At 40.9% G+C, this 22894-nt stretch overlaps 1 protein-coding gene, 1 non-coding gene and 1 pseudogene across 4 annotated transcripts in view; 1 reads left to right on the top strand and 2 right to left on the bottom strand.

Annotated features, from left to right (window-relative positions):
* Positions 1 to 438: 438 nt before the first annotated feature.
* VPS53 (VPS53 subunit of GARP complex) overlaps positions 439 to 22894 on the top strand; it is a 137544-nt gene continuing 115088 nt past the window's right edge. For all 3 annotated transcript variants that reach the window (XM_069483508.1, XM_069483507.1, XM_069483506.1), the window contains exons 1-4: positions 439 to 625; positions 3870 to 3950; positions 11951 to 12000; positions 13514 to 13580. In XM_069483508.1, coding sequence (XP_069339609.1) covers positions 539 to 625; positions 3870 to 3950; positions 11951 to 12000; positions 13514 to 13580 — 285 coding nt within the window. In that variant the 5' untranslated portion in view covers positions 439 to 538. The remainder of the gene's footprint in view (positions 626 to 3869; positions 3951 to 11950; positions 12001 to 13513; positions 13581 to 22894) is intronic.
* On the bottom strand, positions 13969 to 14113 carry LOC138392783 (small Cajal body-specific RNA 20). The gene has a single exon (XR_011235057.1). It is a non-coding gene; the product is annotated as a small Cajal body-specific RNA 20 (non-coding RNA).
* On the bottom strand, positions 21252 to 21679 carry LOC138391948 (large ribosomal subunit protein eL31-like; annotated as a pseudogene).

The following is a 22894-nucleotide window of genomic DNA, read 5'->3' as shown; positions in this document are numbered from 1 at the left end:
GGAACTTATCCCTATCAAGTAGACGCTGTGCCATCCTACAACTGCCACTTACCGGCTGGGGTCAATTCACTCCCGATGGCAGGGAGACACTACTGCCCCTGACCAATGGGGCCCTGGGAGCTGAAGGGTGGCCGGCTTCGGGGCCCGCGGAAGTAGCCGTCCGTCGGTCGCAATGCCGCAGGGGCTTACACCCAGTGGGAGGAGGGCCCTCTCCCCCAACACCGGGGCCCTCAGCGGAGGGCGCGCCTTATGCGAGGTGGAGAAGGCCCCTACCATCTTAAGGATGAGGCCGCCGGGCTAACGGGATCCCCGGGAGACTCTACGGACTGACAGGAATGCTTCCAGACGTCAGTCCTCCACTATCCCAGAGTGCCCCGGATCCCGGAAGTACCAGGCTTCCCGGAAGTGCCGGGGTGGCTGAGAGAGTTGGAACTTGCCTGGTTGCTGCAACCGGAGGGTTGCTGTTCCGGGGCCTGGGCGAGGGCTAGGGGTTTGAGTGGGGCTTGAGGTAGGGGTCGGCAGGAGGCTGGGTGGCGGGATGATGGAGGAGGAGGAACTGGAGTTCGTGGAGGAGCTGGAAGCCGTGCTGCAGCTCACGCCCGAGGTGCAGCTAGCCATAGAGCAGGTGAGCGTTCCGCCCCCTCAGGAGAGAGGAGTGCGGAGGCTGGGGCAGCTCTGGGCGGTGGGACTTGGGAGGGGCGGGGAGGAAGCGGTCTTTGGACAGAGAGGTGGGGGCTGTGTGCAGAGGGAAAGCGAAGACTTGCGGAGAGATGGAGGTGGAAAGGAGTTTCTGAAGGGAGGGAAAGAAAATCCTTTCTAGGCCATGGTTGTCTTTGGAGAGTGGGGCTTCCTGGTGGGTTCGGGCAGAGGAACTCTTCGAGAGGATGAACCGAGAAGGGACTCCTTGGGTGGCAACCTCAGATTCTGGGGGTTCATTGATTTACCAGTCTAATGCCGCCGCTCCTGGTTCTCAAGCTAGCCCCTTGTGAGTGGCTTGGAATTGGGAGAATGATGTGAGCTTAATTTCTGAAGCTGATGGCAGAGCAGAGAGAAAATGTTGAAAAATAACCGTGTTACCATACTTAAAAGATTGAGAATTCCTGCAGTTGATTAGTTTGAGTTAGGTTGGAGTTCTCTCTCCTTGCAGAAACTCTTTAGTTGACTAGCCCTCCTTTCAAATTTATTGAATTTTTAACAGTAATGATGTTAGGAATAGTGATTTCTTGTACAGGCCTTGCTCCCCCTATTCTTTACAGGCTATTGCTCCTGATAAAGGGAGAAAATCTCCCTTAAAGGAATTGTTACGGGGTTATGATTTAAGTAGAGGAGGGTTATGCCTCATTTAATGACAACTGGGAAGTTTTTCTGAGTAAAACTTTGCTTCTACTGTTACCAGTAGTTAACATATATTGACCATTAATGCTTACCACTGACTAGGCATGGTGGCTCATACCTGTAATCCCAGCACTTTGGGAGGCCAAGGCAGGAGGATTGCTTGAGCCAGGAGTTTGACACCAGCCTGGGCAACATAGTGAGACCCTATCACTACAAAAAAATTTTTTAAATTAGCTAGGTGTAGTGGTGCACGCCTGTAGTCCTAGACACTGGGGAGGCTGAGGCAGGAGGATTGCTTGAGCCCAGGAGTTCAAGGCTGCAGTGAGCTATGATTGTGCCACTGCACTCCAGCCTGGTAACAGAGAAAGACCCTGTCTCTTAAAAACAAAAACAAACAAACTTACCATAGGTCAACCACTACCACTGTACTAAATTATGTATCTATATTGTCCCATTTATAGACTTTTGGTGTGTGCTTTTCTGGGAATGGTTGTATTCCTTACGCAAACCACATTTGTTACATCATGAGGATTCCAAACCATTGGGTAAAGCTTTTAGTGTTCAGGCCACACTGCTCCACCAACCACCTCCTTTTGCTAGAAAAAGACATACATTTCAGTTGCTCTTTGGACCTAGTGGGCTCTATGGAAGAAACTAATAACACAGTCAGTTATTGTTTGACTTACAGGGATATCAGAAGAGCACATTTTTGCTATTTCTTAAGAATAGGTTTGAATTATAGCATAGGATTATCTTGTAAGCAGACATTTTGATGTCAGGATGAATTCAGAATTATTTCTTACTTTAGCATTCTGTGATTGAGTGAAGTTCTGCAGACAGTTATGCAATAGCATATTTGTAAAGAGTAGAGGTATGTGACGAGTCAGGAAGGGTTGGTATAATGGAATCACATTTTACTCAGAGATTAAGTTCCAGAGTCATTGCATGAGGTGAAAATCACTACAGACATGTTACCCTTGAAATTCTTTAAATTGCTCCTAACGTACAGTGTATAAGCATGTCTTTGATAAGTCTAGTGCTTTTAGTTTTTTCCTCCAGCATTGGAACCAATCACTCTTTTTTCAGTTATTACTGGATGAAGTAGTTGGCTTGTGTTAGGGGCCTTGTTATATGAAAACATATTAAAACCTAAGGTAACACCCAGGAGTGGTGAGAGGAATGCAGAAACTGAGACTAACTTGAGGACTTGAACAATTCACATCTCTTATATCATGTTCATGATGGACCATACATTCATGGCAGGCCCAGTTGCCTGCATTCCCTCTGGTGAGCACATATAATTGAGGTTGTGTAAATTATGTGTGCATATGATGTATCTCCACCATACATATATATTATGGAAACAAATACTAAGCATTTTTAAAAAAGAACACCTTTACTTCTTCTCACTACCTTCCCTCCACCTCCCCTTGATATTGTAGTAACCTTAAATTCTAATAATAATTATCTTAGAAGACATTTTGATCCTTTAACACTATATTTCTTTAGAAGGTTTCTTCAGAGATGAAATTGCTTCCTGCGGTTATAACTATCTTGAGCTGGTGAAGTCCGGTACCCAGGGTATCATTGGACTTGTTTTATAGCCTACCTTGTTACATGTTCTTCAGGTTGTGACTTTGAAAGGAGTTAGGTATATTTCTCATAGGTGGCTTTCTTTCTTTTGTTAACCTGAGTGCCAGCTCTCCATTTCTTACACTTTACGAATTGCTTCAATGCATAGTGAATTCTACTGCTGAGACATCACTGAGATATGGTACATAAGTCTGTTATCAAGGCTTCCTTAATACAACTATGTCATCACCAATTTAATCTAATAGTGTACATGCCTCCTGACTTTTCCTTTGTGACTTCGTTGATATCTGTGGAACTTTCACATTTGAACATTCTATTAAGTTGTGCCAAGATATTAAGACTGCAGATGTTGAAAATTAAGGATTTACCTTAACAGATACTTTATTGAGTATCTGTTTTGTGTGAAGCGTTAGAAAATGAAAAAAGATTTGGTTTTGTCTTTAGGAAACTTACTATCTAATAGGAAAGAAATAATATTTAATACATAAAACAGAGGAGAAAGATGACTTTTTTTTTGTTTTTTTTTTTTAGAGACAAGGACTCATTCTGTCACCCAGGCTGGAGTGCAGTGGAACAATCATAGCTCAGTGCAACTTCTAACTCCTGGGCTCAAACGATCTTCCTGCCTCAGCCTTCCAAGTAACTAGGACTACAGGCATGCACCACCATGACCAGCTAATTTTTTTTAAAATTTTATGTAGAGACAGGTCTTGCTATGTTTCTCAGGCTGGTCTTGAGCTCCTGGCTTCAAGGGATCCTCCCTCCTTAACCTTCCAAAGCACTGGGATTACAGGTGTGAGCCACCATGCCTTGCCGACAATTATTTTTAAATCCTGTATTATTAAAAATGTATTTTCTTTTTAATTGACAAATTAAAAAAATATATATATTTATGGTATACAACATGATGTTTTGATGTATAACCCTCTCTATTTATATAGGTATTTCCAAGCCAGGATCCTCTAGATCGAGCAGATTTCAATGCTGTTGAGTATATCAATACCCTGTTCCCAACAGAGCAGGTAAGTATAGAGTTTTAAGTTTCCTTCATTTCAGTGACTTCTGGCTCATTCTGAATGTTATGATTGGTGTGTTATACTACATAATCCAAGGGCCCTTGATCAACAAGTGAGAGTTAAATTCAAATCAAACTCCATCATAACCAATGGGGCAGTTAGCTAAGTTGTATTAGAGTGGAATTCTTTGCATGCTGAGAATATTATTAGAAATTGTGCCCTTAAGTTGTAGGAGTCCCCCCACATTTTCTGTTGTGAATTGGAAAGGATTTTTATAATGTAAAAAAAAAAAAAGGGGGGGGATGAGTCAGGCATCTTAAGCCCAGAGTCATAAAGCCACATTTGTCCCTATTTCAAGATGTAAATTTTTAGTCTTTATGTTTTCTGTTTTGTGGGGTGATTCACCTACACAGATGGGTTTTTCTTACAGAATTGGTTTTTGGGTGTTTGAGTGAGAAGTAGACCAGAATTAGAAGCAGCACAGTTGGGAGAAAGGCAGCTAGAGTTCTGTTCAAATTTTCATATATTCATTCAGCAAACATTCAGTGGGTACCTGCCATGTGTTGTCAGTCACTGTGCCAGATGCCGGGGATACAGTTATGAATAAGACCCAGTGTGTGTCCTTGAGGTGTGCATGGTCAAGTGGAGGGAGAGACACCGGTGAATGCTGCTGAGATATGACATGGTACAATGAGGAACAGAAGAACAGTTCTTCCAAGGAAAATCAAAACCTCAGAGAGGAGGTAGTCTGTCTGCCAAGTCTTAGAGCATTTATTCATTCATTCATTTAGTCAGACTTAGTAGTCATTTATTAAGTGTCTGCTGAGTGCTAGGCACTATTTTTAGAAGCTGGGGAGAAATGGTAAACATGACAGGTAAGTTCCTGGTCTCATGGAGTCTATTTGGGGAGGAAGACAAGAAATAAATCAACAAGTAAATACACAGGAAATTATCAAGTGTGGTTGGTTAATGCTCTGAATCAAAGCAGGTGCAGTGATAGAGCATGATGACATGGGGTGGGGAGTCCTTTAGAAAAAGGAAGCTTAAAGGGAAGCTCCCTCTGAACCTGTTCTCTTTAAACTGGGACCTGATAGATATGAAGGAGCCAGGCTTGTGACAATCTGGCGGGACACTATTCTAGTCAGAGTGATTGGCCAGGAAAATCTTCCAGGATGACGAAGGAAAGGTGGTCTTTCTAAACATAGGGCAAAGGCTCAGAAACGGGAAACACAAAGCCTGCACAGTGATCAGAGCCTCGTAGGAGATAAGGCTGAGGAGGTAGACAGAGAAAGGATCCTGAAGGATCTATGTCCTCTAGGCTTGCCGTCCCCAACCCCCTGGCCTTGGCTTGGTACTGGTCCATGGCTTGTTAGGAAATGGGCCTTGTATCACTGCCTGAGCTCCACATCCCCCAACACACCCCATCCCACCCCTACCTCCCTGGTCTATGGAAAAATTGTCTTTCATGAAACCAGTCCCTGGTGCCAAAAAGGTTGGGGGCTGTTGCTCTAGGTATCTCAGTGAAATATTTTTTTACAGAACTGATTTTCACTGGGCTGATATTAAAGCCTATGTCCCCAAAATGTTATGTACATATTCTAGTACCAATCTTAACTAGATTAAGCTTTAGTAGTATTTGCTATGTAACTAAAAAATAAAAATAGGGGTTTTAATGTTTTCTTCTAACGTCCCAAGGAATAGTATGGCAAACTCTTTACTCTGGAGACTGTTACATGAAAGCACTTTTGACAGGATCATGACTAGAGCAGATTCATGTTCCCATCTGACAGCAGAGTGGGGGATGCACTGGGTGAGAGGTAGGTGAGATTGGAGGCAGGAAGACCATTTAGGAGACTAATGCAATCAGTCATGTGAGAGAGAGAGAGAGAGAGAGAGAGAGAGAGGATGAGAGCCTGAAGGGAGGCTGTGGGGTGGAGAGAACCAGATCTGAGACCTAGTTAGGGGACAGAAGTCACACAATTTGGCGCCTGAAGGGATGAAGGTAGAGGCTCATGTAGAATCCAGAATTCACTCATTCATTTACTCAACAAAGAAAACCTACTCTGCCTAGCTTCATAAGAAATTCAGTGGTAGAGAGGTGAGCGAGACAGGCATGGTCCTTACCAACACAGAGCTTACAGTCTATCTTGAAAGGTGATGATACAATTAACAGATTACAAGTAAATTATGAAGTCACAATAACTTGTTTGTATAATTATTAAATATAACTTGCTCTTAAAAGAGTCCTAACATCTACCACAACTATCATAATAGTTAACATTTATTGGATGCTTGCTGTGTACCAGGCACCATTGTAAGCACTAAGCGTTCTTGTTTTACAGTGAGAATAATGAGGCAGAGAGAGAGAAAGAAAGCTCAGCTTAGACGTGACAGCATTGCTATGAAGGAATCATACCAAATCCAGTGGAAGCAGAACACACAAGGCCTGAATTTAGTCTGAGGATCTGAGAAAGCTTCCTTCCCTGAGGAAAAGGCATTTTAGCAGAGCATTATAGGCCAAGTTAAGGATTTTGAGCTTTGATTTCTAGCCTAATAGACTGGGTGGGTACTGGCACCTTTACCCAATGTTAAGTGTAAGGAGAAAGCGCAGGTTTCAGTGGTAAGTGGGGTGGGGTAGGGTGTAAGGGTGAGTTCAGTTTTGAACATATTCGGTCGTCCAGGTGGAAGTATGTACCTGGATATTTGACTGTGGAGCTCATAATCTTTATCATTGTCAATATCTTGGCATATATCCTTCCAGACTTTCTAATGGGCTTACTCATTTTTAAAATAAAGTTTAAAAATGAAATGCTGTGTGATTGTCTTTTTTGAGATTTCATAAATGGCCTTTATATAGCTCATCATTTTGTGTGAAAGGGGAACTTTAGGAATTAGCTGGAGATAGACATTTGGGAACAACTAGTATGAAGATAGCAATTGCTGACTCACGAAAACAAAAATAAGTGTTAGATTTGAAAATTATATTGGATACCACCAGATTCTTGCCTCTTCTGATATGTTTATTTGTTTTTATAAACTACTGAAGGTAACACAAGATCTTTGTTATTCCACAGATTTAGTTATATGTCTTGTCTAATTATGCCCCCACGAACATGATAACGTGTAGTGAAGTTTCTTAGAGCAACTCAGAAAATTTATGACACAGGGTCACCTTTATTCCCCTGGTCCCAGAGTTACACTTAACGGTTCATCTACCAACCCAGATTCCCAGGGACTTTAATGAAAAGAGAATAGAAAGTAGTGGCATAATTATAATTTCTTTTAACTATTGCTAGAACTTGGGCAAAAACCATCTATATGCCTTGTAGACCTACTGTAAATACTTGTTAATTATGAGTTTAGATTGTTTAAAGTGGGTATCAGTATATCAAGAATAAACTTAATAGAAATGTTAAATGCTTGAGGTGATGGATATCTTGAATACCCTTACTTGATCATTACACATTCTGTGCACATAACAAAATATCATATGTGCCCTAAAAATATGTACAAATGTTGTGTATCAATTAAAAATGCAAAAAGAAATTTTTTTTTTTTTTTTTTTGAGACAGAGTCTCGCTCTGTTACCTGGGCTAGAGTGCCGTGGCGTCAGCCTAGCTCACAGCAACCTCAAACTCCTGGGCTTAAGCGATCCTACTGCCTCAGCCTCCCGAGTAGCTGGGACTACAGGCATGTGCCACCATGCCCGGCTAATTTTTTCTATATATATTTTTAGTTGGCCAGATAATTTCTTTCTATTTTTAGTAGAGACGGGGTCTCGCTCTTGCTCAGGCTGGTCTCGAACTCCTGACCTCGAGCGATCCGCCCGCCTCGGCCTCCCAGAGTGCTAGGATTACAGGCGTGAGCCACCGCGCCCGGCCTAAAAATGCAAAAAGAAATTTAACGTCATTCTGAAGAGGGTGTGTATGTATTTCTGTTAGGTGGCAAGTACTTGTGTGTCTGTGGTTGTCTGGAGGCTGTAGTGTAGACTGGGACAGATCCCTGGATGTGTCTGGAAGGAGCTTAGATTTTTGCATTTAACAGCTCCTGTGAGGTTCTGAAGAGTAGCGAAGTTTGGTTAACGATGGTCTGGAAAATCTTATTAGTCTCTAGTAGTAAACTGAAAATAATCAGTTGTCATGTTTTCATTGGCAGTTTGATTAGGGGAAACTAGCTGAAACTGATGAAAAACTATTATAAAACTAATTAGGAACTTTTGAGAAAAGAGTCATATGGGAATGTTTATAAAGAATTTTCGGCCAGGCACAGTGGCTTATCTCTGTAATCCCAGCACTGTGGGAGGCCAGGAGTTTGAGACCTGCCTGAGCAGCACAGCAAGGCCCCGTCTCTACAAAAATAGGAAAATTAGCCAGATGTGGTGGTACGTGCCTGCAGTCCCAGCTACTCCGGAGGCTGAGGCAGGAGGATCACTTGAGCTCAGGAGTTTGAGGTTGCACTGAACTATGATGATGCCATGGCACTCTAGCTCAGGTGATAAAAGCAAGACCCTGTCTCAAAAAAAAAAAACCTTTTTAATGACCCCCCCAAAATGCTCTGGATCTATATTGTTAAGTGTGGGGGGGAAGATGTCAAATTGCTTATCATCCCGGTTTATTTTTTTTTTTAAGCCATGTATTTTCGTAGAAAGAACAGTAGAAGGCAATATACAAAAATGCAGATAGCGGTTATACTCTCCCGGGCACACAGGTGATTTTACTTATTTTCTGTAATTTCTGTAATTGTCAAGAATTACCATTAAAATCAAGAAATACTTTTCAATAAATAAACATTTTAAGATTATACAATTAAAGCTGTACAAGCACATTACAGCTTAACTAGATGAGTGGTTCTCAGGAAATAAACTACCTGCACCCGGGGCAGCCAATCTGGATTCCCATGGGGCTTTTTCCCAACCAGGAGAGGCCCTCAACCCTAGTGAGGATTATTGCCATGGCAAGGCACTGAACAGAGGGGACAGGGCGTATCATATCTGCCAGGTGTTTGGGGTACAGGAAAAGTAGGTCAAGGACCATTGTGTTGGGGGTAGCATGATAGCGTAAGAAAGAGCAGAGACCTTGGACAGACTGAATCTGGCTTGTGCTGCATGTTATCTCTGTGACCTTAGACAGTGTCAATCTTTTCAGAGCACATTTCCCAATTTTAACATGGAAGAGGATAATAGTAATGTAGTGTGGCTGAGGGCGTTAAGGGACATAATTCTGTAAAGTGTCTAGAACAGTGTCGCATTTTTATGCAAACCCACATTAAATGCTAGCACCCTATCCCTTTTACTTCCCCAATAGAAAATTTGGGAAGTAAAGGCAAAGCAGTCACTGAGTCCTACTAATGTTCAATCAAATATTATAGTTTTTGGATATTTCTTTCTGTTCTTTTTTAATAGCTATATTCACGATATAAAAATGACATTTGATGTTATAAAAATGATATTATAAAATGTTTTCCTCTTATTAGCATGGTATCATAAGCAATCTTTTCTATTTCATAGCCTCCCTGAGACCAGTGCCTGTAGTGGTGGCATAAAAGTCTATCGAAGAAATATCGCCTGATTGGTTTGACTTTTCTATTGTTGGACAATTAGCTCTATTCCAGGTTTTTACCCTTTCAAATGCAGTTGAACATCTGACTGTATAAATATTTTGGATTATTCTTAGAAAAATTGTTATGGCTTAAGCAAGACAAGTGAACATCTGACTGTATAAATATTTTGGATTATTCTTAGAAAAATTGTTATGGCTTAAGCAAGACCTTCATGTCTGAGGATTATTACATTTAATAAACGGTTGTTGCACTACTAAAAATCAGTACTTACTGATGTGGGATGGCCTCTGGGTTCTGTTGTTAAGTGAAAAAAGAATGATGCAGGATGTTTGTGGATGTGCTTTCAATACATAGACTGCCTCCCAGAAGGTACACCAGAACTGGCTCAGTGTTATTGCCTCTGGGAAAGAACTGGATGGGCCGGGCAGGCCAGGGTGAGAGGAAGGGAAGCCTTTCTTAACACTGTATACCCTCTTTTACTTTCCGAATTTTTGGTCATGTAAATGTTTTACCAATTTTAAATAGATTACAATTTTATTTTATTTTATTTTATTTTATTTATTTATTTTTTGAGGCAGAGTCTCGCTCTGTTGCCCAGGCTGGAGTACAGCGGCATCATCATGGCTCACCGCAGCTTCCAACTTCTGGGCTCAAGCGATCCTCCCATGCCCAGCTAATTTTTCTTATTTTTTGGTAGAGACAGGGTTTTGCTATGTTGCCCAGGCTGATCTTGAACTGCTGGCCTCAAGTGATCCTCCAGCCTCAGCCTTACTAAGTGCTAGGACTACGGCATGAGCCACCTCACCTGGCCAGAATATAAATTTAAAAAAATTTTTGATATTATTTCCCTTTTTTAGAAAAGATGCAAGAATAGTACAAAGAATTTATGGCTGCCCTTCACCCAGATTCCCTGCCACCAACATTTTAAAAGTAGATTGTTTTAAATACCAAAAAATATAGTTTTTGAAAAAGTGGGTTCCAGCAGAGATGGGCAGGGCAGCAACTGTTATGCCCATTTTGCATGTGAGGACATAGAAATTGAGGTAAACAACTTGCCCTCCAGCAAGTTAGTGGCAGGGTTGGGCCCCACTTCAGCTACTGTTAACACAGTGATGATCTATGTTATACTCAGTTTGGTTTTAAAGTGACAAACTTGGCAGAACTGGATTGGATTGAGTAACTTTTCTGAGATCTGTCTTTACCTCAGGCTGTTCTTGGATTTCTGAAAACTCTGAGTAACCACTGGCTTGGTCAGAATAGCAGATGAGATGAAGCACAATTCCTGCATTACCCCCAGTTCGTTCTGAGATTAAAAAAAAAAAAAAAAAAAACCTATTGTGGGAGAGGGAAGGAGGACGTATAAAATTGTATTTTGAAAACTTGAGTTAAAATGGTTCTATAAAATGGTACTTGCCCTCCTCCATTAGGGGGCGCCATTCCCCTACATTTTCTGATCTCTAAGGTCCGAAATGGTTCGTTTGTTTGAATTGTCATTATCTTTTAAAAAATATAATTACAGTAGTGGTGCATAGTTAATGCAGTGTTTTGAGAAAATATTGATAGGCAAAAAGAAGAAAAATTTGAAATTCCTTCTTTTCATAGATTAAAACTAATCCTAGAATTTTTAGGTTACAGCTACTAGTATAGACTACAACTACTAGTGTATATCCTTCCAGACTTTTTTCTAATGGCTTTATATACTTAAAAAATAAATTTACTTATTGAAGTATAGCATCATCTAGAGGAGTACACAAATCGTAAGTGTGAACCTTGATGAATTTTCACAAAATAAATATAGCCATGCAACCTCCACCCAGATCAAGAAATAAAACATCTTCAAAAGGCCTTTCCTGCCTCTTCACTGTTACTACCTCCCCGAAATAACCACTCTCCTGGCTTCTAACATGAGAGAACCGTTTCACCTGTTTTTGAACTATATAAGTGGAATCAGACAGTATATATTGTTGGGTCTGGCTTTTTTGTGCACCATTATATTATTAGTATTTATCCATGTTGTGTGTTGTAATAGTTCATTTATTTTTGTTGCTGTATTTTCTTGTATGAATTTGTCCCAATCCTATGTACCAGGGGTCAGCAAACTTTCTATAAAGGTCGAAAGAGTAAACATTGTAGGCTTTGTGGGTCATACAATGTCTGTCACAACTACCCAGCTCTGCCATTGTAGCTCAAAAGCAGCCACAGACAATATGTAAGTGAATGGACATGGCTGTGTTTCAGTAAAACTTTATTTACAAATAAAGGTGTTGGGCTGGATTTGGCAGTAGTTGCCAACTACTGCTTTACTTTAAAAAAAAAAAAGGTATCATACAGTGTGATTACATTTTTTGAGATTTCATAAATAGCCATTATAACTCATTATTTCCCCTGTGAAAGAGGAATTCCAGGAAGTGGAATAACAGCTGGGCATTCTTCCTTCTTTATTATAGTCTCTGGCAAACATAGACGAAGTCGTGAACAAAATTAGACTGAAAATAAGGTAAGTAACACTGTATGATTGTTAATAATTGGAAAGTGTGTTGTTAATTTAGTTAATCGCATTCTGGATCACACTTTCATGTGAGGGCACTGAAGGTCAAAGTTTGCTGTAGATAGTAATGTTTTAAAAAATTATTCTTTTATTTGGGTTTCCATATGAACTTTGAAGCAAGGAACTCAATTCTTCGGCCAGTCTTCAATTCATAAAAAAGGAAGGATGCTGTAATAGAGTCTATTCAAAACAATCTATTCAAAACAGTGAATTGTAGAAGGTAAAAGCTTTTCTACTATATCTTTAATGGTTCTATTTCCCTAACAGATTTACTTTTTGTTGTACTCCCAAGCTTTAGATATGAAGATAGGCTTATATGTGTATCCTTGGTTACATACCAACTAACAATGTTAGATCTGGTTGGCCTTGGTGGTGGCCCAGGATTAAACATTGTGATTAATCCAGGATGTGATTGTCCAGGATTATCATCACGTGTCCTTCCCACCTAAGGCTTGTTCTGCTTTACCCATGTCTGGGTTTCCAGTTTTGACACATGGTAGGTACTCAATAAGTGTTCGTTATATAAATAGGTTGGTGTCATCGCTTCAGATATAGTTTGGGGGGGGTTGTTGGTTTTGTTTTTAACTTTTGATGAGGAAAAGTGTTCATTTTATATCCAAGAGATGATCTTTTTCCTTACAACCCTTGGGTCTTTCAGTGAAGACCTCTGACCTATGAATGTATCGTTCCATTGGTGCCTTGGGAAGGACAAAGAAGCCTCCTTGTTTTGTTGGACTTTAGCTGTAACAATTCTAGTAGACCACTAAGATGTCCAGGGTTTGCACAGAAAATGGAAATTCCCTGATGATTCAAAGTCACTTGCAAGCTAGTTATTAATATTTTCCACTTTCTCCCTACGGTACCTTTGATGGATTCTTCAAATGAAAAATGACATAGCCTGATACAAATTCCTCCAGCTGAGGTGCCATTAATTGGCCCCTGTTGAGCTGTAGGAGAAAGAGGAGCTGGAAGCCGTGGATCTGTCTCCCACACAGTTGCATGATCAGGGCCCACAGGGTGAAGAACGGATTTCATCTACCACCCTGGCTCCTTCTCCCTTTTAAGGGTATTGAGGAAGTTACTGAGGAAGGGATTTTGTGTGGGGTAATTTGAATTCTCTGGCTTCTTCCTATAAAGTGTCAGCAACTCTGTCATTCCTGATTTATTCCATGAAAAATACTAAAAGTTTTATTGGTCCTTTCGGACAGCCCTGACTATTAAGTGAAAATAGCCATTTTTAAAAACAAGGCGACTCATCAGTCTTGGCTCCCTGCACTACTGTTGCTGCCCCCTGAGGTCCCAGGCCTCATTCTTCCTTATATCAGTCACACTTGCTTGGTTTTCTGGACAAGGAGCTGCAATCTGCAGGAGTTAATGGATAAATTACTAACTTTTTTTTTTCTTTTGGTCAACCTAGAATAGAGATTATCTGAATGATTTGTGTCCTTTAACTTTTTGCTAGGAGACTGGATGACAATATTCGAACCGTTGTAAGAGGTCAAACGAACGTGGGGCAGGATGGAAGGCAAGTAAGTAGCTTATTCCTTCATTTTAATTGTACTCCCCTAATTTCTTCAAGCCCAAACAACCAAGTGACCAAAATGTTGACGTGCCTTCTAACAGTGCACTTTCTGATTGCTCTGTTTCATGCACAGCAGGACAGGGTAGGCTGCCCAGAGCGACCGTGAGCTCTCACTTAGTTTCCCTTGGACCAGGAGCATGTACTGTGGCACCGCTCACCTGGGCCCAGGGACATGCACACAGGCTGAAATGAGAAGACTGGGATTTCCTTGTTTTTCTCCTTAGTGTCAGAGATCTCTTGTACCCTCCTTTATTTTGTATAGTGTGACTAGATAAGGTTGCTGCTTTTGTGTATCAACTAAATTGTTGGGTTTTTGTTTTTTGGGTTTTTCCCCCAAATGTCTGAGGCAGGAAAACAAGGCTGCCCAGCTCGTGGCGGTCCTGACCATGATCCTCAAGGGCTGATCTTGGCCGCCATCCTTGGCTGAGGAGAAAAGGGACCCCTCCCCCACCCCCCGCCAAACCCCAAGGGAGGGAGGCCCTAGTTGATGAGGTTTTGGTATTACTTTTGTGGCTGCAAAACATAGTAACCTGACACAGCTACAATGTTCCATACCTAATTTTGCCAATAGACAGGTAATTGAAGATTCTTTTTTGTTGTTGTTGTTTTTATTTATTTATTTTTCTTTTTTATTTCAGCATATTGTGGGGGTACAAATGTTTAGGTGACGTATATTGCCCCTGCCCCAGGTAATTGAAGATTCATTTCAAAGTTTTACAGGTCTTTTTGGATCTAGCTTGTTGGAAGAGAACAAAGGGAGAAAGAAGTGTGTGGGAAGGAGACAGCCTTCACTGACTGAGGGGCCAGATGTTATCTAGTAACCATTTTCCTTTTTACTTAGACTCTTCTTCTGTTGAGGCATCATATTTCAGAAATTGCTGTCGTGACAGAAATGCTTGAGCATGCCTTTTCTAGTTTTCCCCTCTTACAGTCTGTTCCTCCCTCTTCAGTACTAATCCAGTTAGGTCAGGAGTGTGCCTTCGTGATAGCTTCAGTTCTGTTATTTCTCCTCTTTGACATTGTTTAGTGCAGCTGATTTCTAAAAATGTTCATCATGTTGCCCATATTCGGGGTGAGGGGAGGGTATGCTTCTATGTCAAAATTTCCTGGTCTCTGATATTCCTCCTTCCTCTGTTAGTAGCTTACAGGGGTTATGAGTCTCTTTCTTTTACATTTTTAGTTTTACTCAGCTCTCTGTTTTTCTTGCATTTTTTTATTTTAACTTTCTTTTTCAGCTTAATAGTTTCCATTGATCCATTTGTAAACAGTCTGCCTTCTTCCTTGTTATCATCATCAGTATTTGTTTATAGACGCATAGTTTCCTAAAACTGATCCTGTTTTCTGGACGGTTGCACGGTCCTTGTTGCCTTGTTTTTGTCTATTTGAGGTCTCTGCCAAGAAGCGCTACTTTGCTGGCAGATGAGGCCCACGTAAAGGGGGCTCTTAGAGGTCATAAGGAATCACAGAGCAGGCTGCAACTGCTGCAGCCTCATTCTGCTGGTTAACTTTCCTAATATATGTCTGATCATATCCTCTACCTCTTCAGAAACCTCAGTGGCTTCTGACTACCAAATGCAATCCAAGTTCCTTTGCTTGGCGTTCACGGCTTCAGTCTGCATTCCAGTTTTGTCTCCTGTTGTGTTCTATCTATACGGAAGATTTAGCGCTCAACAAGCATGCCCTGTGCTTTCTGGACATATGCTTATGTACTCCTTTGTGCCTGGAATGCTTGTTCTCCTCTCTTTCTTCCAGTAGCTACATTTCCAAATACTACTTCTTTTATAGTATTTTCTGTTTACCTCATCTAGATACACCAAGGAATCAGAATTCTTGAACTAGAAAGGGCTTGGAACTCATCAGGTCCATTCCTCTCATTTTACAGGGGCAAAAATTGATCCCAGGATCATTCAGTTAGATGTATATTCCTTCTACCCATAAACTCCCGCAGCCCTACGCTTGTACTTTTCATTTGGCTTTTGGGATCTCCCTTGACTTACTAGTGAACACATCTTGTCTCCTTGACTAGTTTATAAGCTCACCGGAGGTGAGAACTGTATCTTTGTCATCCTTGTCATTTCACTACATGTGGTCCACATGCAACAACGTTTTATTCAACTGTATAAGATTGTTTATTAATTATAAACAAGCAAAAGCCCTTGACCATAAAAACATCATTTTGATCAGTGTGAGTTACTTTAAAGTGCTTTAAAACTTTATTTGTGCGTGAATACTCCCAACTTACTATTATTTGGAATAATAACTCTACTGTTCTGTATGACTCAGCCTGCATTTAGAACGGCTCACTAGAAACCTTTAAATACTTAACAAGAGTCTCAGGTATTTAAAATTCTAAGAATGTGAAAACAAAATGAATGATTCATCAGGACGTTTTGTTGGTTCATGCTATGTAGATATGTATCTTTCAGTTTTAACCATGGGTGACAAACTAGCAGTACTGGCGAGTCAGGCCCAGACTTAGACAGCCGGCAGGAATGTCGGCATTCCCTACCATCACATATTAATAGGTTACAGGTTGCTGCAGCAGAGGAGGTCATATTTCAGAGAGCAAGACCACATTTTCAAGAATGTTTAGATAGCATTTCAATCTGTGATGGAATTTTGTATTCGTCTCCTTAGAATCCAGACAGAAAGGAAGCCCAGAAGAAATAATTGCTTTTCTTGTCATCCCCTCCATCTGTCTTTTCCAACAGTTTGTAATGCAAGCTGAAGTAGAGCCTTTTTTCTTTCTTTCTTTTTTTTTTTTTTTCCCTAGGAAGCTTTTGGGTCCTGTCCTTGTCAACTCCTAGGGATGAAAGCCTCACTCTCCAGCCCTTGCTGGCTGGTGGTTTGCTAAACGGAGTCTCTATTTGACTGGCACAGACTTGGGAGAATTATGGGTGTTCCAAAATACTGAGTTTTATAGGTCAAGAGGCCCCACATTCCCCTCTTCCCTGGAACGGAGGGAAAGTTCGCTTTCAAAACTTGTTTCCTAAGCTTCTGAGGAACACTCAGGAGAAGAGCAGCAACATGGACAGAAGGAAGTTTTCCTTTTATAAATTTAATCTTGATCGTGTTCAACCAGAATAGTTGTGCTTTCTAATCTGTGTAAATAAGGAGAAAGAGTTTGTGTCACATCTTGGTATCTTAAGGAGACATTTTTAGGAGAAAAGTTCTTTTTGAAAAGCAATGTTTCTGACACAAAAATTATTTGGGGGAAGGGGGTGATATTGAAGATATAATGAGGTCATTTCTGTAGTTTCTTGAAATTTCTGAAATGCCAGCTGTTTGGTTAGCACTCTGCTAAACGTTTTGGAGAGTCTTTGATTGTTGACCACCTCCTATGTGGGGCAACTTGAACTCAGCTAGTCCGAGTGACCTCTTTTAACCAGACTGTGAGGCTCTTACAAAGTTTATATGGCGCGGAATCCTCTCCATTTTTATCTGTTGAAGTCATCAGTCAAAAGCTTTAATTAAATGCCCACATGTTTGAACCTTTGTGGATAAGATGAGCCAATTTAACAAGTACATGGTCCGATACGCTGTGAAATTTATGCAGCTTCCCAAGAATTAAAATGGACAGCCCGGACGTAGGTAGAAAGAGAGGTGAATAGAGGAGTGCATGTTAGAGGAAGAAAAAGTTGGCATGTTAAATTTCAAGAGTTGCCAGACCTTGACCAATTCCCAGTAAGCTCACTGAGAATCACAGGAGAGGACCAGCCACTGAGTTCCTATCTCTTTAGTTCAGCTTTGCTGCAATGTATTAATAGTTACTTGATCAGAGCAAGACAAAGGTTTGGGAGGAGAAGAGAATTATTACAGTAGTCCCTCCTTATCCATGGGATATATGTTCCAAGACTCCCAGTGGATGCCTGAAATTGCAGATAGTACCAAACCCTGTAAAAACTGTGTTTTTTTTCCTATACATATGATAAAGTTTAATTTATAAATTAGGCACAGTAGGAAATTAACAAAAACTAAAAATAAAATAGAACAATTCTAACAATATGCCAGCATCACTACGTTTGCAATTTGGAGCTATTATGAAGTAAAATAAGGGTAATTTGAACACAGCACTGGGTTACCCAGCCAGCCAATTTGATAACCGAGGTGGCTGCTAAGGAATGAACAGGCAGGTGGTGTGTACAGCATGGATATGCTGGACAAAGCAGGAGTCACGACTCGTCAGGGTGGAGCAAGCAGTGCGAGATTTTATCATGCTACGTGGAACAGTGCGCGATTTAAAACTTACGAGTTGTTTATTTCTGGAATTTTCCATTTAATAGTTTTGGCCTGCTGTTGACCATGGGTAATTGAAACCTCAGAAAGTGAAACCACAGATAAGGGGGACTACTGTATTGCCATCTCCAGCTCCACTCACTCAAACTTTGGTTTGGAAGAAGCTTTAGATAATCATAGCACATCCGTCTGCCCAGCTCAGAAATCCTTCATATGGTATCTCTGAGACACAAAAATTCACTATCTGCAGGAGCTTGGATACTTACAATGATGGGGAACTTACTACTTTATTGGTCCACAGGGCAGACTATTTCAGTTATGTACAGCTTTAATCGTGAGAAACTTCTTTCTTACACTGAACTGAAGTAGTAAACTAGACCTCATTGTAACTTCTCATTGATCTTAGCCGTGCCAGCTGGACCATTGTAAGCCTAATCCCTTTTCCTTATTACAGCTTCTGAAATTTAAAATGGATGTAATGCTCCTTTCTAAGTGTTCCTTTTTCTAGGCTAACCATTCTTAGTTTCTTCAACTTTATAATGTAATTTCCAGACCGTTTATCATCCTGGTTGCCTTGCTCTGGATAGCAGTTTGTCAGCATCCGTCTTAAAATGTGATTCCCAGGAGGAGACATACCCAGTAAACATACAGTGGGACAGTTTACCTCCTTGTTCTGGACTGTGATCATTAGCCTGGGAACTAGGGGTTCAGAGGGTCTGTCAGCTCCCTGAAATTAATTGTAAATTTTTGTACGGCTAGACATAGCGATAGACTCATTGATTTTTCTAGATTTCCTAAGGAGTCTGTGACTCTTCAAAAGTTAAGGACCACTGATTTTGACACTGTTTTTCCATTACCTTGGATTTGGTGAAATTTTTGGCAGCTGTGTCACACTGTTGGCATCTATTGAGTTGGCAGTTACCTAAAACCCGGTCAAGAGTTGCAAACAGATGCCCACAGAGCTAAGAAAGTAACCTACATGGCTTATGCAGGCTTGTGTGTGTCTATACATATCCATTAAGGGATTGAATCTTCTGTCTTAAGGGGACAACCATAAGCCGATTCTAACCAATTCTGTCATGTCTGGATACAGACCTGGAATTGCCAGATCTGTCAATTTTTCAAGAGAAGCCAGAAATCCGGATTTTTATGTGACTCTCCCAATTTTTAATGTTGGCTTAGTGTTTTTCACAAACACTGCAAAGGCCAAACAAAACACATCTGTGGGCCAACAGTTTGCAATACCGCCCCAGGTCCTTTTTCATGTGAATTTCATTTAAACTTTCTCCTCTTCTGTCTGTGCCAGAGATTCTTTGAAATTAAGTGCCAGACTTTATGTGTCTCACTCTTGGTTTCATCTTGCTAGTTTTGCTTGGTTGTTCTCGCCTGTCAAGACCTTTTGGAATCTTGATGACCTCCCCATTTTGTCATTAGCAGATTCATCAGTCATGCCTTCTATGTCTTCATTCAAGTTGTAGGTGAAAAGGTGGAATGAGATTGGTGCAGAGCCATGTGGCATGCCATTAGAGACTTCCTGTTCTTCTCTTCCTCATCCTCACTTCAGTGCAAAATGCCAGACCCAGGAAACAAAGAATTTCTACCAGTACCTGGGTGTTGTCCAGGGCCATGTTTCTTAATCTTTCCATGTCTTGATTCTCCCCAGAAAAGTAGGTTAATATAATAATACTTCTCTTCTTCACTTTTCATAGAAATATCATCAATATCAACTAAATTAGCAAAGCATGTTGCCTTCCAGGGAGAACGTATTCCTTGCTTTTCATTCTCAAAAGTAGCCTATCATCTCATTCAAGTGTTAAAACAAAAATAAATGTGCTCTTCGTGACTCTGAACTAGGTAGATGGGGGGACTTTACAGCATGGTGTTGATCTTCATTATGTGGGATTATGAATTTGTCATTGTCACTAGCTGGAGGGTTTATATTCTTATCTTCCATCACTTAAAATTTTTTTTTTTTTTTTTTGAAACAGAGTCTCGCTCTGTTGCCCGGGCTAGAGTGAGTGCCGTGGCGTCAGCCTAGCTCACAGCAACCTCAAACTCCTGGGCTCAAGCAATCCTTCTGCCTCAGCCTCCCGAGTAGCTGGGACTACAGGCATGTGCCACCATGCCCGGCTAATTTTTTCTATATATTTTTAGTTGTCCATATAATTTCTTTCTATTTTTTAGTAGAGACGGGGTCTCGCTCTCGCTCAGGCTGGTCTCGAACTCCTGAGCTCAAAGGATCCGCCCGCCTCGGCCTCCCAAGTGCTAGGATTACAGGCGTGAGCCACCGCGCCCGGCCGACCATCACTTAAAATTTATCCTTTCTCTCATCCTCTCTTAGGAGGAAAATGAGGCCTATTGATAAAAATCAAAGAAAATAAATAGGATTAGTATTAAAGGGAACATAAATAGTTTGGAAAAATGGCAATTGCCACTTGCTTTCTCCTGCTAAAACATACTACAGTTAAAGCAATTGGGCTTATAAAGTATAGGCTTAAAATTTCCCATTAGTGGCTGAGAATGGCTGGACATTTTTTGTTTCTTTTTAATTTTTTTTGTATTGTACTTTTCAGAATGTCTGCACACAACACTAACCTTCAGAAATTGCTATGGTCTGGGCATGACCTGGCAGTGCAGAGAGCACTGGGATTTGTGGGGCAGCCCAGGAGTCAGGTTGTTAGCTCAGCCTTTTGTAGGGGGACAGTGTCCCAAGTTTTGATTAAGGCTCTCCATCATTCCCCATGCAGGATTTCTAACATCTGGTGCAGCAGTCGGGGTTGGCTTGCCTTTACTTGACGGGTTGAATTCAAGTGAATGTTCAGTTCTGCCTACTTCTAGAATGCTGTTGACTGCAGTTGAGGCAGGGACTCATAAAATGTCCACTCATTGTTTAGCACTGTAGTGTGACTGGGTTTAGTCTGACCACCATGCTTCCTCCTGCTTATTGCACATGAGCCTTGATAGGATAGTGCTTTTTTGGCAGACATATCTGCTATGTATTTGGAACGCTTTGCCATTTATCCTCTAAAATCCCTCATTAGACATCCGTAAGGAATCCAAACAGCTATCCTCTCTCCTCTATATACAATAAAGGACTGAGCATTTTATTTTAATTCTCTAAGGATTGGGGTAATTGGATACTTTCACTAATGTAACCTTGGATGGCAGCCTGGGCAAGTGAAAAAAACTTGAGCTTTGAATTTAAATTTTGGCTTTGCTATTGTTTGTGTGACCTTGGACAAGTTACTTAATTTTTCTAAGCCTTAGCTTCTTCATCTGTGACATGAAGATAATACCGCCCTCAGGATGGTGAGGATTAGAGTTAGTATATTTTATTTTATTTTATTTTATTTTTCAGTTTTATAACTTTGGCAACCGGTGGTCATCCACATTGACTATAGATCTTGAAAGTGGTAACAGGTACATAAGTAACCGAACTATAGAGCTTGTTTGCTGAATCTTCATCCTCATTATGTTTTCTGGACAACCACACGGGGATATGCCCCAGGACATTCCTTATTCTTTTGGCCCAGACAGCTGCTTTGTTTGTTTGTTTGTTTGTTTGTTTTTCAGCTCATTAAGGGGGTACAAAAGATCAGACAGCTTTGTTGAGCCTGGTATCAATGCACACATCTGGAGTCCCCATTGCCTTCATGACAAATTCCTGGATCTCTTTCTGTGCCCGATGGGTGTGCTGCTTGAAGCCCCCTCCCTGGGTGGGCTTGTGAATGTTGATGGTGTATTTTTACCACCTCGTTGATGGCAGAACAGCCTTTCTTCTTCTCTCCCACCCTTCTTTGCAGGAGCCATTCTGCCAGGCCGAAGTTGGAAAGGACAGAGAGTTTTAAAACACCCGACACAGTGTTGGGCTCACTGGCATTTAGTAAATGGCAGTAATGCTGCGGCCGCTTATAAAGATATAACCCATTGGAGTATCAGTGTTCCTAATTCTGTGCATCCGGGCGTTTGTCAAGTTCCTGTGGCTTTCCCATCAGCTTCACTCCTTTCCATCCCTGCGGCCTTGCTTTAAAGCAATGCCACGTTTACTTGCTCTGAATTATTAGAGCCTCCTTACAGGCTTCACGGTGTCTTTTTCTGGGAATGAAAATTGCAGCGTAGCTTACCTGTGGTCCAGAATATCTGCTGTTGCATCAGAGGTGTTATTAATAAAAGGCTCAATTCTCTGGTCCTGTCCTTAAGACCTACATTAGACATTTGCCTGGGCAAGATGTACACTATCACTCCAGAGTTAGGGAAAATAAATATTCCACATGAGGACAAAATTTATGGTTTGTATTATTTTTGAACTTTGAGACTGCAGATAATTTTTTTCCTATTTCTAATTTTTGTAATTTCCAAATTGTTCTTAATAAGCATACAGATGATTTTCAACTTACAGTGGAGTTACATCCCGATAACTCATCATAAGCTGAAAATATTGTAAGTTAAAAATGTATTTAAATACACCTAACCTACTAAACATCATAGCTGAGCCTAGCCTAGCCTACGTTAAATGAGCTCAGAACACTTAACGTTATCCCACAGTTGGGCAAAATCATCTAACACAAAGCCTACTTTATATAAAAAAAGTTCAATATCTCATGTAATTTATTAAATACTGTACAGAAAATTAAAAACAGAATGGTTGTATGGGTACTTGAAGTATAATTTTTACAGAATGTGTATTGCTTTTGTGTCATTGTAAAGTTGAAAAATTCTTAGTTGAACCATCATGAGTTGGGGACAGTTTGTATGTTATTTTATAAAAAGAGGTAAAATTTTAAGATGCCATATTCTTTTTATTTATTTATTTTTTTTTTTGAGACAGAGTCTCGCTCTGTTGCCTGGGCTAGAGTGCCATGGCATCAGCCTTGCTCACAGTAACCTCAGACTCCTGGGCTCAAGCGATCTTCCTGCCTCAGCCTCCTGAGTAGCTGGAACTACAGTCATATGCCACCACACCTGGCTAATTTTTCTATTTTTAGTAGAGATGGGGTCTCACTTTTGCTCAGGCTGGTCTTGAAC

This window comes from Eulemur rufifrons, chromosome 9 (genome assembly GCF_041146395.1).
Source record: "Eulemur rufifrons isolate Redbay chromosome 9, OSU_ERuf_1, whole genome shotgun sequence".
Taxonomy (NCBI): Eukaryota; Metazoa; Chordata; class Mammalia; order Primates; family Lemuridae; genus Eulemur; species Eulemur rufifrons.
This window is presented reverse-complemented; position numbering and strand designations above follow the sequence as displayed.